General features: G+C 45.3%; 1 protein-coding gene across 18 annotated transcripts in view; it reads right to left on the minus strand.

The window, feature by feature from the left end:
• Positions 1 to 17,396, minus strand: part of LOC140427828 (uncharacterized) — a 507,915-nt gene that overhangs the window by 169,040 nt on the left and 321,479 nt on the right. For 17 of the 18 annotated variants that reach the window (XM_072513572.1, XM_072513555.1, XM_072513571.1 and 14 more), the window contains 7 exons: positions 15,849 to 15,992; positions 14,661 to 14,801; positions 13,609 to 13,758; positions 12,356 to 12,445; positions 11,546 to 11,689; positions 10,001 to 10,141; positions 8,088 to 8,234 (listed from right to left, as the gene is read on the minus strand). In XM_072513572.1, the coding sequence (XP_072369673.1) occupies positions 8,088 to 8,234; positions 10,001 to 10,141; positions 11,546 to 11,689; positions 12,356 to 12,445; positions 13,609 to 13,758; positions 14,661 to 14,801; positions 15,849 to 15,992 (957 nt within the window). The remainder of the gene's footprint in view (positions 1 to 8,087; positions 8,235 to 10,000; positions 10,142 to 11,545; positions 11,690 to 12,355; positions 12,446 to 13,608; positions 13,759 to 14,660; positions 14,802 to 15,848; positions 15,993 to 17,396) is intronic. The other variant, XM_072513573.1, reaches the window with a different exon arrangement.

A 17,396-nucleotide genomic window follows, 5' to 3' on the forward strand; every position in this document is an offset into this window, starting at 1 on the left:
CTCCTCCATTTGCTCCACCACCCTCGTCAAATTCAGTTTATGTAGGGCCCCCCAACTTCTGGCTATCTGGATCCCCAGATACCGAAAACTCCTCTCCGCCCTCCTCAGCGGTAGGTCCCCTATCCCTCTTTCTTGGTTCCCTGCCTGTAATACAAAAAGCTCACTCTTCTCTACATTAAGCTTGTAGCCCGAGAACTCTCCAACTTCCTTCAGAGTCTACATGACCTCCACCATCCCCTCCATTGGGTCCGCCACGTATAGCAGCAGGTCATCCGCATATAGCGATACCCGATGCTCCTCTCCCCCGCGGACTATCCCCCTCCATTTCTGAGATTCCCTAAGTGATATGGCCAAGGGTTCAATCGCCAATGCAAACAAGAGGGGGGACAGGGGGCACCCCTGTCTCGTCCCTCGGTACAGCCGAAAGTACTCCGACCTCCGCCGGTTTGTCACTACGCTCGCCACCGGGGCGCTGTAAAGGAGCTTAACCCATCTAATAAACCCTCCCCCGAACCCAAACCTGCGGAATACCTCCCAGAGGTACTCCCACTCTACTCAGTCAAAGGCTTTTTCCGCGTCCATAGCTGCCACTATCTCCGCCTCTCCCTCCTCCGATGTCATCGTTATCACGTTTAAGAGCCGCCGCACATTGGTATTTAACTGCCTGCCCTTTACGAATCCCGTTTGGTCTTCGTGAATCACCCCCGGGACACAGTCCTCAATCCTAGTGGCCAGTACCTTCGCCAATAGTTTAGCATCCACATTGAGGAGCGAAATCGGCCTGTACGATCCACTTTGCTGTGGATCCTTGTCTCGCTTTAGAATCAGGGAGATTGTCGCCTCCGACATTGTCTGGGGCAGGGTTCCCTCCTCTCTTGCCTCGTTGAAGGTCCTCACTAGTAGTGGGGCCAGCAGGTCCACATATTTTCTATAGAATTCCACCGGGAACCCGTCCGGCCCCGGGTCTTCCCTGCCTGCATGCTCCCCAAACCCTTACTCAACTCCTCCAACCCAATTGGTGCCCCCAAACCAACCGCCTCCTGCTCCTCCACCCTCGGGAACCCCAGCTGGTCCAGGAATCACCTCATCCCCCCTTCCCCCCCTGGGGGCTGGGATCTGTACAACTCTTCATAGAAGTCCTTAAATACCTTATTTATTTCCCTTGCCCCTCGAACCGTGGCTCCCCTTCCATCTTTGATTCCCCCTATTTCCCTCGCTGCCGCTCTCTTACGGAGCTGGTGCGCCAGCATCCGACTAGCCTTTTCCCCGTACTCGTAAGTCGCCCCTTACGCCTTCCTCCACTGTGCCTCCGCCTTGCCCGTGGTCAGCAGGTCAAACTCCGTCTGGAGCCATCGCCTTTCCCCAAGTAATCTTTCCTCCGGGGCCTCTGCGTATCTCCTGACCACCCGCAAGATCTCCCCCACTAGCCTCTCCCTTTCCATCCCCTCTATCTTCTCCCTATGAGCCCTGATGGAGATCAGCTCTCCCCTGATCACCGCCTTCAACGCCTCCCATACCACCCCCACTCGCACCTCCCCGTTGTTGTTGGCCTCCAAGTACCTTTCAATACACCCCCTCACCTTCCCACACACCACCTCATCGGCCAACAGTCCCACATCCAGCCGCCACAGCGGGCGTTGGTCCCTCTCCTCTCCCAGCTCCAGTTCCACCCAGTGCGGGGCGTGGTCCGAAATGGCTATGGCCGAATACTCCGTCCCCCCCACTCTTGGGATGAGCGCCCTGCCCAGAACAAAGAAATCTATCCGGGAGTAAGCCTTATGCACGTGGGAGAAAAAAGAAAATTCCCTGGCATGCAGTCTTGCAAACCTCCATGGGTCCACTCCCCCCATCTGATCCATAAACCCCCTGAGCACCTTGGCCGCCGCCGGCCTCTTTCCCGTCCTTGATCTGGAGCGGTCCAGTGCTGGGTCCAGCACCGTATTGAAATCCCCTCCCATTATTAGTCCTCCTACCTCCAGGTCCGGAATGCGCCGCAACATGCGCTTCATGAATCCAGCATCATCCCAGTTTGGGGCGTATACATTTACCAACACCACCCACGTCCCTTGCAACCTACCACTCACCATCACATATCTCCCTCCATTATCTGCTACGATAGTCTTGGCCTCAAATGACACATGCTTCCCATCAGAATTGCCACCCCTCTATTTTTTGCGTCCAATCCCGAGGGAAATACCTGTCCTACCCATCCCTTTCTTAACCTGACCTGGTCCGCCACCTTCAGGTGTGTCTCTTGGAGCATAGCCACATCTGCCTTCAGTCCCTTCAAGTGCGCGAACACTCGAGCCCGCTTCACCGGCCCATTCAGGCCCCTCACGTTCCACGTTATCAGCCGGATTGGAGGGACTCTCACCCCCCCTCCCCTCTGCCGACTAGCCATCTCCTTTTCTGGGTCCCTTGTCCGCGTCTCCCTCACTCTCCAGTCCCCCAGCTGGGGGACCCCCGCCCCAGCCACCTCTTCTGTGTCCCGTTCTCTTTCAGCCAGTGCAGCAGCAACCCTTTCCCCCCCCCCTTTCCCCCTCCCTCCTCTCCCCTCCCTCCCCCCCCCCCCCCCCCCCGCTAGATCCCCGCCTAGCTTTTTTGCTCCCCCCATATCCCTCCCGTAAGTCAGCTGACACCTGCTGACCCCGGCTTCCCCCGCCATCCCTTTAACCCCCCCGTGTGCGAATTATACCTTCTTTCTAATGTCTACCAAAATAAATATAAATCCCTTAAAACTATCTTTCATAGAATCATAGATTATCATAGAATTTACAGTGCAGAGGTTTTCCTAACACTGTGTATGTTACATTACAACAGGGAATCGTACAAGAGTAGGAAAAATTAATGATAGGACAAATGTTAATGCTTTCTGTCTGAATGCATGTAGCATTTGGAATCAGTAATATTTCTAGGATATTGTCAAAGACCATGGGCGGGATTCTCCACTCCCACGCCGAAGTGGCCGCGCCGTCGTGAACGCCGTCGAGGTTCACGACGGCGCGGAACGGCCCCGGTCCCGACCGATTCAGGCCCTGACAATGGGCCAGTATCGGGGCCGTGTCATCTACCCGCGCCAGGCCTTGTCGCCCGCGTAAAAGCGCCGCCGCATAGCTGATGCGGCCGGCGCTGCATAACGGACGTCATCCGCGCATGCGTGGTTGCCGTCCTGTCCAAATCCGCCCCGCAAGAAGACGGGGGACGGATCTTGCGGGGCCGCGGAAGGAAGGAGGTCCTCCTTCAGAGAGGACGGCCCGACGATCGGTGGGCACCGATTGCGGGCCACCCCACATTGCAGGTGAAGCCCGGTGCAGGATCCCCCCTCGCCCCCCAACAGGCCGCCCCCCCAGCGTTCACGCACCGCCCACGACTGCAGCGACCAGGTGTGGACGGCGCCGGGGGGAACCCGCCGTTTTGGCCTGGCCGCTCGGCCCATCCGGGCCTCAGAATCGCGGGGGTGCCGGAGAATCGCCATTTTGGGTGTCTCCGGCGATTCTCCGGCCTGCGAAACTCGACCGGGCCGTTCCCACCGCTTGGGAGAATCGCGGGAGGGCGTTGGACCGGTGTCCCCGGAAATTTTGGCGGCCCAGGCGATTCTCCCAACCGGCGTGGGAGTGGAGAATCGCGCCCCATAGCTTTTGTAGTATCCAGTGCCTTCAGCCTTCTCTTGACACCATATAGAGTGAATCGAATTGGTTGAAGACTGACATCTGTGTTACTGGAGACCTTCGAAGGAGGCCGAGATGGATCATCCACTCGGCACTTCTGGCTGAAGATTATTGCGAATGCTTCAGCCTTGTCTTGCATGGGTCAGAGTCTGTGTGGAGACTACGTTCTCCCCGTGTCTGCGTGTGTTTCCTCCAGATGCTCTGGTTTCTTCCCACAAGTCACAAAAGACGTGCTTGTGAGGCGAGTTGGACTTTCTGAATTCTCCCTCAGTGTACCCAAACAGGCGTTGGAGTGTGGCGACTAGGGGATTTTCACAGTAAATTCATTGCAGTGTTAATGTAAGCCTACTTGTGACACTATTAAAGATTATTATTATGTGGAGGAAGTTGTGCATTCTGAGATTTGGGTCAATGAAATGCTCACACTCCACATGGACCTCTCCAACAGAGGGACGATGGCATGCAGAGCCTCAGGGACCTCAGATAGATCTTCAAGCGCATTCCGCTGAACATCCAGCATCTGCCGCCTGCTGGACAACTCTAGAGCTCATCATCTGCCTCAGGTTCAGCAATCCTCTGACAACCAGAGCCCTGTGGACTCTCTGCCTCTACCAGCTCCTCAGGTGAGCATGATCTGCCTTCATCACTGTGCACTGCCATCTGCTCTGATACGCACATGTCCAACTTGTGCCTGTATCTGTACTGGGTGCATGATGCAGAGAGAGGATGTGACACGTGTTCACCTGGCTGCTGGTCATCCGCAGAGGTCAAGGGAGGGTCCTTGGGATCCGTCTGGGTTTGTGATGATATCCCATCTGAGGGAGGAAGAAAAAATGTCAGTCTCAAAACAGCATTGCAAATTCAGAGTGCATGTAGTCCACTTTCTGGATTCTCATCCGGCTGAACAAAGATTTCTGAACAGTCAAAACAACAGGGATAAGTTGATTTTACATGTCAGCCTTACACCCAATGTCCTACATCTCTCATACCCTCCCTGAATCTCTTTCCTGTCCACTGGACTCTTACCTTCCTCCTCCAAGACCCCTGTCTCTCCACGGCCAGTGGACCTGGCTCCACGTTCGCAGCCCGTCTTCAGTACTTGACTTAAGAGAAAGTGGTTTGGGACTACCACATGCTGCACCTTACCCTTGCATACATGCCAGCCATTGTCTATCCAGGCAGAGGATTATGTGCCACTTTACACTCTGCATTTTACACCTATGGGCACCAACAATTGCTGCCACCCACAAAGGACTCTCTCCAAGATCACAACTGGATTCAGTACTCGCCCTGGCAGAGTGTAGAGGTCTTTGAACATTTTCCTGCACTGGATCCAGGTCTTATGCACACCATCATGTCTGCTGGACAGACCTGCCACTTCTCTCCTGGTCTTTTTCATCATGTGAGGTGGCCTCCTCTTACTGTCTCACAGCACCAAGATGTCACGTCGGCCACTAACTGCCAGCAGAAAAACCTGCAGGCACCCGTCGGAGTAGCGGGGTGCAGACTGGCTCCCAGCATTCCTATCCTGCCTGACAGGGGCTCCGGGTGCGGAGGACAAACTGCAGACCATAACAACACAATAACTGAAGTAATGAGTCAAATCATTTGATTTTCAAATCAGCTCGAAAGGTTAGTAATGGCACAAATCAACTCCAGCCTCCTGAATTGCCTTGATCCACTACAGTTCGACTACCGCTGCAACTGGTCCACAGCAGACGCCATCTCCATGGCCCTGCACTCCACCCTGGACCACCTAGATAACAAAGACACCTATGTCAGACTCCTATTTATCGACTACAGCTCAGCCTTCAACACCATCATTCCTACGAAACTCATCTCCAAACTCCATGGCCTTGGCCTCGGCTCCTCCCTCTGCGATTGGATCCAGAACTTTCTAACCCACAGGCCACAATCAGTAAAGATAGGCAACAACACCTCCTCCACGATCATCCTCAACACCGGTGCCCCAAAAGGCTGTGTCCTCAGCCCCTACTATACTCCTTATACACCTATGGCTGTGTGGCCAAATTCCCCACCAACTCGATTTTCAAATTTGCTGATGACACCACCGTAGTGGGTCGGATTTCAAACAATGACAAGACAGAGTACAGGAATGAGATAGAGAATCTGGTGAACTGGTGTGACGACAATAATCTCTCCCTCAATGTCAACAAAATGAAGGAGACTGTCATCGACTTCAGGAAGCGTAGTGGAGAACATGCCCCTGTTTACATCAATGGGAACGAAGTAGAAAGGGTTGAGAGCTTCAGGTCTTTAGGTATACAGATCACCAACAGCCTGTCCTGGTCCCCCCATGCTGACACTATAGTTAAGAAAGCCCAACAACGACTCTACTTTCTCAGAAGACTAAGGAAATTTGGCATGTCAGCTACGACCCTCACCAACTTCTACAGCTGCACCATAGAAAGCATTCTTTCTGGTGGTATCACAGCTTGGTATGGAGCCTGCTCTGCCCAAGACCGCAGGAAACTACAAAAGGTCGAGAATGTAGCCCAGTCCATCACACAAACCAGCCTCCCATCCATTGACTCTATCTATAATTCCCGCTGCCTCAGAAAGGCAGCCAGCATAATTAAGGAGCCCACGCACCCCGGACATACTCTCTTCCACCTTCTTCCGTCAGGAAAAAGATACCAAAGTTTGAGGTCACGTACCAACCGACTCAAGAACAGCTTCTTTCCTACTGCCATCAGACTTTTGAATGGACCTACCTTGTATTAAGTTGATCTTTTCTCTACACCTTGCTGTATACATATACACATATAACTGTAAGATTATATTCTGCAGTCTCTCCTTCCTTCCCTATACAAAGAACAAAGAACAAAGAAAATTACAGCACAGGAACAGGCCCTTCGGCCCTCCCAGCCTGCGCCGATCCAGATCCTTTATCTAAACCTGTCTTCTATTTTCCAAGGATCTACTTCCCTCTGTTCCCCGCCCGTTCATATATCTGTCTCGATGCATCTTAAATGGTGCTATCGTGCCCGCCTCTACCACCTCTGCTGGCATAGCGTTCCAGGCACCCACCACCCTCTGCGTAAAAAACTTTCCACGCACATCTCCCTTAAACTTTCCCCCTCTCACCTTGAAATCGTGATCCCCTGTAATTGACACCCCCACTCTTGGAAAAAGCTTGTTGCTATCCACCCTGTCCATACCTCTCATAATTTCGTAGACCTGAGTCAGGTCCCCCCTCAACCTCCGTCTTTCCAACGAAAGCTATCCTAATCTACTCAACCTTTCTTCATAGCTAGCACCCTCCATACCAGGCAACATCCTGGTGACCCTCCTCTGCACCCTCTCTAAAGCATCCACATCCTTCTGGTAATGTGGCGACCAGAACTACACGCAGTATTCCAAATGTGGCCTAACCAAAGTCCTCTACAACTGTAACTGTATGTACGGTATGCATTGTTTGTACAGCATGCAAGAAACAATACTTTTCACTGTATACTAATACATGTGACAATAATAAATCAAATCAAATCAAAAATCAGCTCATGAGGCTCTTGAACAGACTGCCAGCCTTCAGAGTGCTCCATTTAAATCCCTGCTTGCACCCTTACTGGCCCTGGTGGTGTCTTCCTGCCCCCTTCGTGCTGAGTCTGTCTCAGCACGCATTTCACAATGCCCAGTAGTTAATCAGCCAGCGTGAAATTGATGTCGGGAGCTGATCACGGGTGGGAGAGGATTTGACATCCGCTTCCTGTCCCGCCGATGGTACTTGCCCGATGAATGAAAAACTCAGAACAGTGTTCAACATTAGATGTGGTTCTGCGATTGGGCAGAACTTGCTAAACAATCCTGATTGTGCTAAGAATTGCATGATAACCAATTTAAGATTATCAGTCAGGTTACCCTTCTAGAAAGTGCATATATTCACACACAGGGCCCTGTCTTTTGTAAAACAGAAAGGGCATTGAACGTGCATTGCACCTTTTTCAAATAAAGCTTGGGAGTCAGCCATTCCCTGGTCTTTCCCCAAGGCAATGCCTTGACCAATCAGAGGCAATCTGCCTGGTTTGAATTTGAACAAAAGCTTGGCGTTAACTGTTCGGTGTATTCTCCAAGGCTATGCCTCTAACAATCAGAGTCCACTTGCCAACCAATCAGTACTCTCTTTTCATGCATTATAAATTGTTATTCAGTTAGGCTTGGTATTCTCACAAGTCTGTTCTGATGACTGAAAGATGAAAAGCTTTGGCAGCCTGTCACCTTTCTCAGCAATACTCATGTTCTTTCCTACCAAGTGACTATTTCAACACTTAATTAAGTGTAAATGTGTGACATCTACAGCAGGTATCCAAACTAACTGTCATTGTATTACAAAGCTTATCACATATTTATTATTATTTGCGGACTTCACATCTAAGGCACAAACATTGTCAGAAGTACCTGTAGCTTCATTTTTTTCTATTTTAGCAGGTTCAGATTCTGAGACTGAACTGAACAGATATGGAGAGCCAGTGACCGGCAGCATGTGGTCTGAGATTAAACTGAACACGCTAGGAATGTCAGAGGTTGGCACCTCATGGTCTGCTGCTGGGGATAAGATGGAAGCCAAATACAAAAATTTTAATCTCTCATGAAATAATCCCTTGCAGAATTGATCTTATGCTTCCATTACAATAAAATAAATTGATTCCAATGTAACTAATCATACCACACATAATACATTTCAGATAATAATAAATTATAGAGTGTGTAAATTAATTATTATTCAACATGATTCAGATAAGACTACAGACACTTCATGCAGCACCATTGACCAGAATATTTCAAGCATAGAGACATAGAAAATAACCGTGGGTCAGGATAATTTCTGGGTCCTGACCCTGCAAGGACCTGAGGTGTAGCGACACGGTGAATGGCACAGAGGTGGTCAGTGATGCGCCCACCTCTGAACTTGCATCTCATTAAGAACAGCTGTGGATTCAAGCGGCGGGCGTGCAGGACATCAAACACATCCCAATGGAGTTCGGAACCTCCCAATATGAAACCAGTGGGAACACTCCAGGGGGCCAGGTTGATGGGGCAACAGGGAGCTACTGCAGCCATCCTGAGCAATTGTGGAATGGATGAAAAGCTCACTACTTATGACCATCAGAGCCATAACTCTCCACGATTCCATCACCCAATCACAAAACTGTGATATGGGCAGATAGCAGCTTTGCCACTTGTTCTTAAATAGTGTTAAAGTCTGACTTCCTGCTGTAAATTGGCCTCTTCTCACCTGCCAGAGAGCAGGCACAGCAAGGAACCCGTGCACTGTTCGTAAGATCCCATTGCAAAGGATAAATACTGAATAATTACCCTTTTAATCACTCTCTAGGGAGATAGTGATCTAGAGATAATATAGTTAGACTAGTAATCTAGAGGCCCAGGCTAAGGCTCTGTGGGCCACAGGTTCAAATCCCACCATGGCAGCTGGAGAAATTTAAATTCAATTCATAAAATCAGGGATATAAAGCAAGTCTCAGTAACGGTGACCATGACCACCAATTGTTGTAAAAAGCCATCTGGTTCACTAATATACTTTAGGAAAGGAAATCTGCCATTCTCACCTGGTCTGTTCGACATGTAAAAGCAGACTTGCGTCTATGAGGTTGACTCTTAACTGTAGCAAGCCACTCAGTTCATGGAAGTTAGACATAAGGAACAAATGTTGGCCTTGCCAGTGACATCCATGTTCCAAGAAATAATTTTATTTTTAAATCGTGCTGCCGCGTGGATCGCCTACCTGGGATAGATTTGCCTGGGAGCCACCCTCTGGCAAAATGCACGGAAGCAGGATGGTGTTAGAAAGCGGGACAGCTGACCTCCAGCACAGATGCAGTATCTAAATTTGCCCAAACCCCCACCCTACCTCTACAATCACAGGGCCTGGACAATTCCTGTCATTTTTCTTCCAATAAGCTTCACAATCATGCAATAATGATGACTAGACAGACACCTGCCAGTCAAGGACAGACACTAAACATCACAAAACAAGCATGTTGACCAAAGAATAGAACAGAGAGAGAAGCAACATGCTTAACCTCCAGGAGATATGCAACAGATTGCTCATTTCAAATACCTTGTGCAACAGGAATGAATGGATTCCATGCAAGACAGCTGACCAACTATTAAATACACTTTACACATAAGCAAACTGAACATTAATTTAACTGTAAAATAGTGGCATAGCAGCTACAGTATGTCACCTCTGTCACATAACATCATGTCACATCAGCACTCTTCATTACATGCACAAAGTACTCATTCTACTCCTGAGCTCACACTCAAGGCACAGATATTGTCAGAAGTACCTGTAACTCCATTCTCTCCTATCTTAGTAGGTTCAGATTCTGGGATCGGACTGAACACATTAGGGATGGCAGTGACTGGTAGCTCAAAGCCTGAGATTAAACTGAACATATTACGAGTGTCAGAGGTGTGCACCTCATGATCTGCAAGAATAAGAAGGAAGCCAGACACAAAATTCTTAATTGCTCGTGGAAAATAACATCTAAGTTTCATTGATGAATGCAGTAATATTACTAGTCACTATTATAATGTAGAAATGTGGCACATTGATATATTCTCCCATTATAATATCAAATGGAAATATGGATTGTGAGAGAAATAACACTAATATTAAATGACAATATTGAATGATACACAACTTAATATATTGACTAATTAAATTATATTGACGTCATGTCAGCGAGTGGAGAATTCCTATTGTGAGGTGACTATACAGCAGAGAAGCATACTAATTATATTTAAATGTATGGAAATCAGGGGCGAAATTCTCCCGAAACAGGTCTCTGACCTTCCTGGGCAGGAACATCATTCCATCATTGGTAGGGGGACAAGGAAAATGTGGAAACGAGATCTTGCCGGCGAGGTTCTCATTTTCCAGCTCTCATGGAATTCTGCACCCATGTCACCATTTGCATTCATGGCAATTGCGGGAGCACAGTCCTCTCTCCCCCCCCCCCCCCCCTCCCCCATAACACAGGTGGTAATTCAGCCCATCAACCTGGTGTTGTTTCTTTGAAAGAGTAATCCAGTAAGTCTCATTCCCCTCGTTCTTTCCCTATAGCTCTGCACATTTTAGCATACAGAAAATATTTATCCAGATACATTTTGAAAATTATTATGGAAACTCCGTTCTCTATCCTCTCATGCTGTACATTCTGAATCATATCATCGAAAACCTCTTCTCAAATCACCTCTGGTTCTTTTCTGAATTACCTCATGCGCCTGTTCTTTGCCTTCTGATCATTTTGCATGTGGAAAGATCTCCCTATTTACTTCATCCGTACCCTTCAGGATTTTGAACACAAATATTCAATCTCCCCTTAACCTTATTTGCTCTGAGGAACACAATCCTGGACTCTCCCGTCTCCACAACATTAATATGTCACACTCCATGTAGTAACATTTCTTCCATCAATAAACTTCGCTACAATATGGCCATGATAGACATTCCTACAACCAATCTAACAAATCTATTCTCCACTCTCTCCAAGGCCTGAATAGCCAACAGACCTCAAGAAGGTTAAGCTTTATGAAATAAGCACACTGACCAAATAACTGAACAGAGATGTATTCCAGGGAATATACAACAAATTGCTCACTTCATGGCCTTGCATTAAAACCATGTATAGATATTGTACAGTACATGTTATTGCCTATCACATATAGGAAACACACAACTAAAACAAACACTTAGTAAATTGTAATGCGGCGGCATGGAATCTATAGCCGGTGTCCTAAATATCTGTCATTATAGCACAAACTTCAACAGGTACTTAGTTGCACCATGCTGGAGTTTATACCAAATACACAATTGTTGTCAAAATTACCTGTAACTTTATCCTTTCCTATCTTAGCGGGTTCAGAGTCTGGGGTTGGTTTGAACACATATGGAGGGTAAGTGATTGGCAGCTCATTGTCTGAGATTGAACTGAACAAGTTAGGAATGTCAGAGGATGGCACCTCACGGTCTGCTGTTGGAGATAAGAAGGAATCCAGATACAGAATTCTTAATTTTTGTGAAACAATCCCTGTATTGCTTTGATGAATAAAGTTACATTACTGGTCATTCATGTAGCATTGTTATCTTATTCTTTCATTATAACAGAAACAGCATGATTCGACGCTAATCAAATATGGCACAACATAATAATACATTTCATAAAATACTGAATTATACTCGGTGTGCAAATTAATTCAGTATCATTCAAAAATATTCATACAAAAAGTAATATGACATGAGGTGGCCCATGCAATAACATTGCTTCCACCAATACGTTTCACAACAATATAGCCATGATAGTTGGACAGACACTTGACAGCCAAGCACAGTCTCTAAAGTTCACAAGATTAACGCACTGACCAAACAAAACCAACAGAGTGGAGCAGAAATGCTTAAAATCCGTGGAATATGCCGTGGATTTCTCATTTCATGATCGGTGTGCAACAATGAATGGGCTCCATGCAAGGCAGTCTAGTGACCATTAAATGCACTTTACACACAGGACAACTGAGCATGATGAAAGTGTGGCATAGCATTTACACATGTGTCGTAACATTTAGCACAAACCTCAACATGCATACAAGTATTTAATCCATTCCTGAGTTCACACTCAAGACATAAATATTGTCAGAAGTACCTGTAACTTCTTTCTTTCCCATGTTAGCAGGTTCAGATTCTGGGATTGGATTGAACACATTAAGGGTGTCAGTGACAGGCACCACATGGTCTGAGGGGAGAAGAAGGAAGCCAGACACAGCATTCTTAATCTTTCATGTAAGTAATCCCTGTGTTATATTGCTAAGTACATTTGTATTAATGGAATTCATTACAATGGAACACCACAAGACAATTGGCTTTTCTCTTTCTCTGCAATAACTTTAAATAGATACCAAATGTAACCATGAATTGTGCTACTCATAATACTTTTGTACAATATAAACTTGACACATGATGTATTGACTAATTAATTTAATAATATTCAAAATGTTTCACGCAATACTTATATAGCACACTCCATGTGGCAACACTGTTTCGACGACGTAAAATATAGTTATCATCCAATAAGCTTCACCGCAGTATAATTATGATAGGTTGATAGACACTTTACAGCCAAGTGCAAAGCCGAAATAATGAAGTTGTACAGCACAGAAGACGATCATTTAATCCATCATACCTATGCCAGCTATTTGACAGAGCTATGCTATTAAACTCATTCCCCTGCTCTTTCCCCATTGTCCTGTAATTTATTTTCCTTCACAAAATAGTCCAATTCCCTTTCATGATTACTATTGAAACTAACCTACCACCCTATCAGGCAGTTTTCCAGATCAGAGCAACTCGCTGTTACAAAAGATTCACATGTCGCCATCTCTGTTCTTTTGCAAATTACCTCACATCTATGTCCATTGGTTGACCCGAAAGCAAGTGGAAACAGCTTCTTCCTATTCACTCTATTTAAACCCATCAAAATATTGAAATATATTCTTAACTTGTGTTGCTCCAGGATAAACCATCCCAGCTTCTCTACTCTTAACAAACATGAAGTTGTCATCTCTACTTCCAGTCTAACAAAGCAGCTTTACACTCCCTCTAGTGATTCGACAACCTTGAGTTATGGTACCCAATCTTTTTGACCAACCAATCCAGCAGAGATAAACAAAATACACAAATTGCAGGAGATATGCAGCAGAGTGCCTACTTCATGTACTTAGAGCAATCACTATGCATAACTACCAGGCGCAGCCATGCATTGACAATTGAATACGCTATTCACACAATTAAAACATACAGTTAACTGTAAAGGTGTAGATAGAATTTAAAGAATGTGCCCTAACTATTTGTCACTTTAGCACAAGCCTCAACATGCATTTATTAAATTGTCAAAAGTACCTGTAACTTCATCCTTTCCTATTTTAGAAGGTTCAGTTTCTGGGATTGGACTGAAAACATATGCAGAGTCAGTGACCAGCACCTCATAGTCTGAGAGTAAAGTGGGCACATTAGGAATGTCAGAGGTTGGCACCTCATGGTCTGCTGCAGCTAAGAAGGAATGCAGATACAAAATTCTTAATCTCTTGTGAAAGTAATCCCAGTGTTGTTTTGATGAATATATTGGCATTTCTGGATGTCAATACAACACTGTTGTAAAAATTATCTTCTTTCATTAGAATAACTCTAAAGTGATTCTAATATAATCAAATATTGTAAATTTAATAATACATTTCATACAATGCTAAATTAGATTCCGTACTCAGTAATTAATTCAATATTGTTCAAAATTTATAATAATATGACAAAAGATATTCCATGCACCAACATTGTTAAAAACAAATGAAAGTTAATTATGATCCAATAAACCTCAAAATAATAAGGTCAGAAATGGTTGACAGACACTTTGCAGCCGGGCACAGACTCAAAACTTTATGAGGCAAGCGTGGTAACCAAGTAATCCAACTAAGAGAAGCAAAATGCATTACCTCCAGGAGAAATTCTATGCAATGCTTATCTCATTTACTTTGTACAACAGAAATGAATGGGTTCCATGCAATGCAATGTACTAGCTACCAAACAGATATTATGCAGAAGCTACAATTATTTAACTGTAACAGTGCGGCATAGCAGCTACAGCATGTGTTCTAACATTCTGTCACTTTAGCACTAATCACATACTGCACACGATGATTCACTTTGCTTTGGAACTCACACTTAAGGCACAAATGTTATTGGAAGCACTGAATGACTGAGTTCCATGTGTGACAGATTAAAGACAGTCAAATATGTTTTGCACACAAGTAGCTTGAACATTTATTAAACTGCAAAAGTATGGCATGATATCGACAGCATGTGTCCCAACTATCTGTCAGTTTAGCACAAATCCCAACATTCATATGAATATTTAATCCATTCCTCAGTTCACACCCAAGAAATATTGTCGGAAGTACCTGCAACTTCTTTCTCTCCTATCTTTGTAGATTCAGATTCTGGGATTGAATTGAACACATTAGGGGGGTCAGAGACCAGCAGCTCATATTCTGAGATTAAACTGAACACATTAGGAGTGCCAGGAGTTGGCATCTCATCGTCTGTTGGGATAAGAAGGAAGCCAAAATTTTCAATCTCTCTTGAAAAAAACACCTGAACTGTATTAATGAATACATTTGATTTACTAGACATCATTACTCTTTAGCACTGTAGCACGATTAGTTTTATATATTCATTATTATCACATTAAATGGATTCCAGTTTAACCACATGTTTTATGCATGTTGATTGCATTTCATACAATCCAAAATTCTATATAATGCATCAGAGGTTGCTGAAAGAAGCAAAGAAATAGCAGAGGCATTGGTCACAATCTTTCGATTCTCATTGGACATAGAGGACTAGATGGTTACTAAAGTTATACACAATGCAAGAAAGGGGGAAGGGTAAACCAGGAAACTATAGTCAGTCAGCCTAACATCGGTGGCGTGGAAGTTACTGGAAACCATCATTCAGGAAGAAATATACTTTTGTTTGGAAAGGCAAGGGTGAATCACGAAGATTTTACTGAAAGCTAATTGTGTCTTCTGGAGGAGCGGGTCTCCCTTTCAAAGGAGCACAGTGCCCGATTGAGGAGCCTGGCATCTGGCAGGGGTGTGGCCACCTCAAGTCAGCCCGGCCCTTGCCTCTGAAGCCCCCTGCCTCCCTCGCCTGCAACTCCCATCCCACCCTCACTCACCTCTTGCCTGGACAATCCCAGATCTCTCCTTGGATGCAATATCAGCAGCAGCCAGTGGTATGGCTGCGAATGAACAGCTTCCGGACTCTGATTGGCTTGCAGAACTTTGCATGTTGGATTTCAGCCCCTGGGGTCCTGAATCCCCAGGAAGGCCCACCATTGGCCAATTAAAATCCTGACAGGTACTCAACCTTTAATTAGGGCCTTCCCCTCAGAAGCAATGTGGATTTCTCACATGTTCTCCAACCAGTGGACCAAGTCCGCGTCGGTTACATTAAATTCCGCCCATAGCCTCTACAGTATTTGTCACAATCATCTGTCACTGTAGCACAAACCTCAATGTGCACATATTATTATTTAAGCCAATGTCCTGACTTCACACTAAAGACACAAATATTGTCAGAAGTACCTGTAACGTCTTTCTCTCCCATGTGTTCAGATTGAGAATCTGGGTTAAGACTGAACACATTAGGCATGCCAGTGACCGGCAGCTCATTGTCTGAGATTGAACTGAACACATTACCAGTGTCAGACATTGGCACCTCATGTTCTGCTGGTGATAAGAAGGAAAGCCAGATACAAAATTCAGAATCTCTTCTGCAAATTATCCTTGTGTTGTTTTCGCAAATATATTTGTATTTCTGGTCATCAATGTAGCATTATTGAATAATATATTTAAATCAATTCCAATGTAGCCAACTACAATCATCCATTTCATACAATACTAATTATACTAATAGTATATAAATTAATTAATGCAATATTAGTTCAAATGATTCATTGATGACTGATTTTCCAACAGGCTCTTCATGCAGCAACATCGTTTCCACATTGTAAAATGATTTATCAGCAAATAAGCTTCACAACGATATAGGTTGACAAGCACTGTATAGCCAAGGACAGTTTCCAAATTTCAACAAATTAATATCCTGACCAAAAGATCCAACAGAGATCAGCAAAATGTACAAATTCCTGAAGATGTGTGGAAGATCGTTACTCAACAAAAATGAATGGCTTCCATACAAGGCCGATCGTTAGTAGTCTAATTTCCCTGCTTTTTGCATACTATCCTGCATTTGCATTGACCATCAAATACACTATAGATAAGGTATATTCAGCAGCAAAAGTGTGGCGTAGCACCTCCGACATTTGTTCCAACGATCTGTCACTTTAGTACTAATCTCAACATGCACTGAATTATTTAATCTATCCTGAAGTTTTCACACACAAGACAAAATTGTTGTCGGAAATACCTGCAATCTCAGTCTCTTTTATCTTAGACGGTTCAGATTCTGGGATTGGATTGAACACATGTGGAGATTCAGTGAGTGGTAGCTCAGAGTCTGAGATTAAACTGAACACATTGCGAATTTCAGGGGTAGGCACCTCACGGTCTGTGGGGGCTAAGAAGGAAACCAGACGCAAAATTCTTAACCTCTCGTGTGGATAAAAGCACCTCAGTTATACTGATGTACATATTTGTATTACTGGACAACAGTACAAAGTCGCATGATTGATCCCATTCTTTCAATATAATAGCTCTCAATGGATTCAAATGCAGCCATAGATTGTGCAACAAACTATACTTTCCATACAATATTAAACTCAATGTGAGATAATAGGTTGAATAATTAATTTAATAATATTCAAACATTTTCATGCAAAAGTGATAAAGCTGACATTCCATTCATAGAATCGTAGAATTTACAGTGCAGAAGGAGACCATTCGGCCCATCAAGCCCTCACCGGCACATGGAAAGAGCACCCTACCTAAGCCCATACCTCCACCCGATACCCACACGCCACCCTATCCCCGTAACCCCAATTAACCTCTTTTGGACGCTAAGGGCAATTTAGCATAGCTAATTCACCTAACCTGCACATTTTAGGACTGTGGGAAGAAATCGGAGCACCCGGAGAAAACCCACGCCGACACGGGGAGAACGTGCAGACTCCG

This window comes from Scyliorhinus torazame, chromosome 8 (genome assembly GCF_047496885.1).
Source record: "Scyliorhinus torazame isolate Kashiwa2021f chromosome 8, sScyTor2.1, whole genome shotgun sequence".
Classification (NCBI taxonomy): Eukaryota; Metazoa; Chordata; class Chondrichthyes; order Carcharhiniformes; family Scyliorhinidae; genus Scyliorhinus; species Scyliorhinus torazame.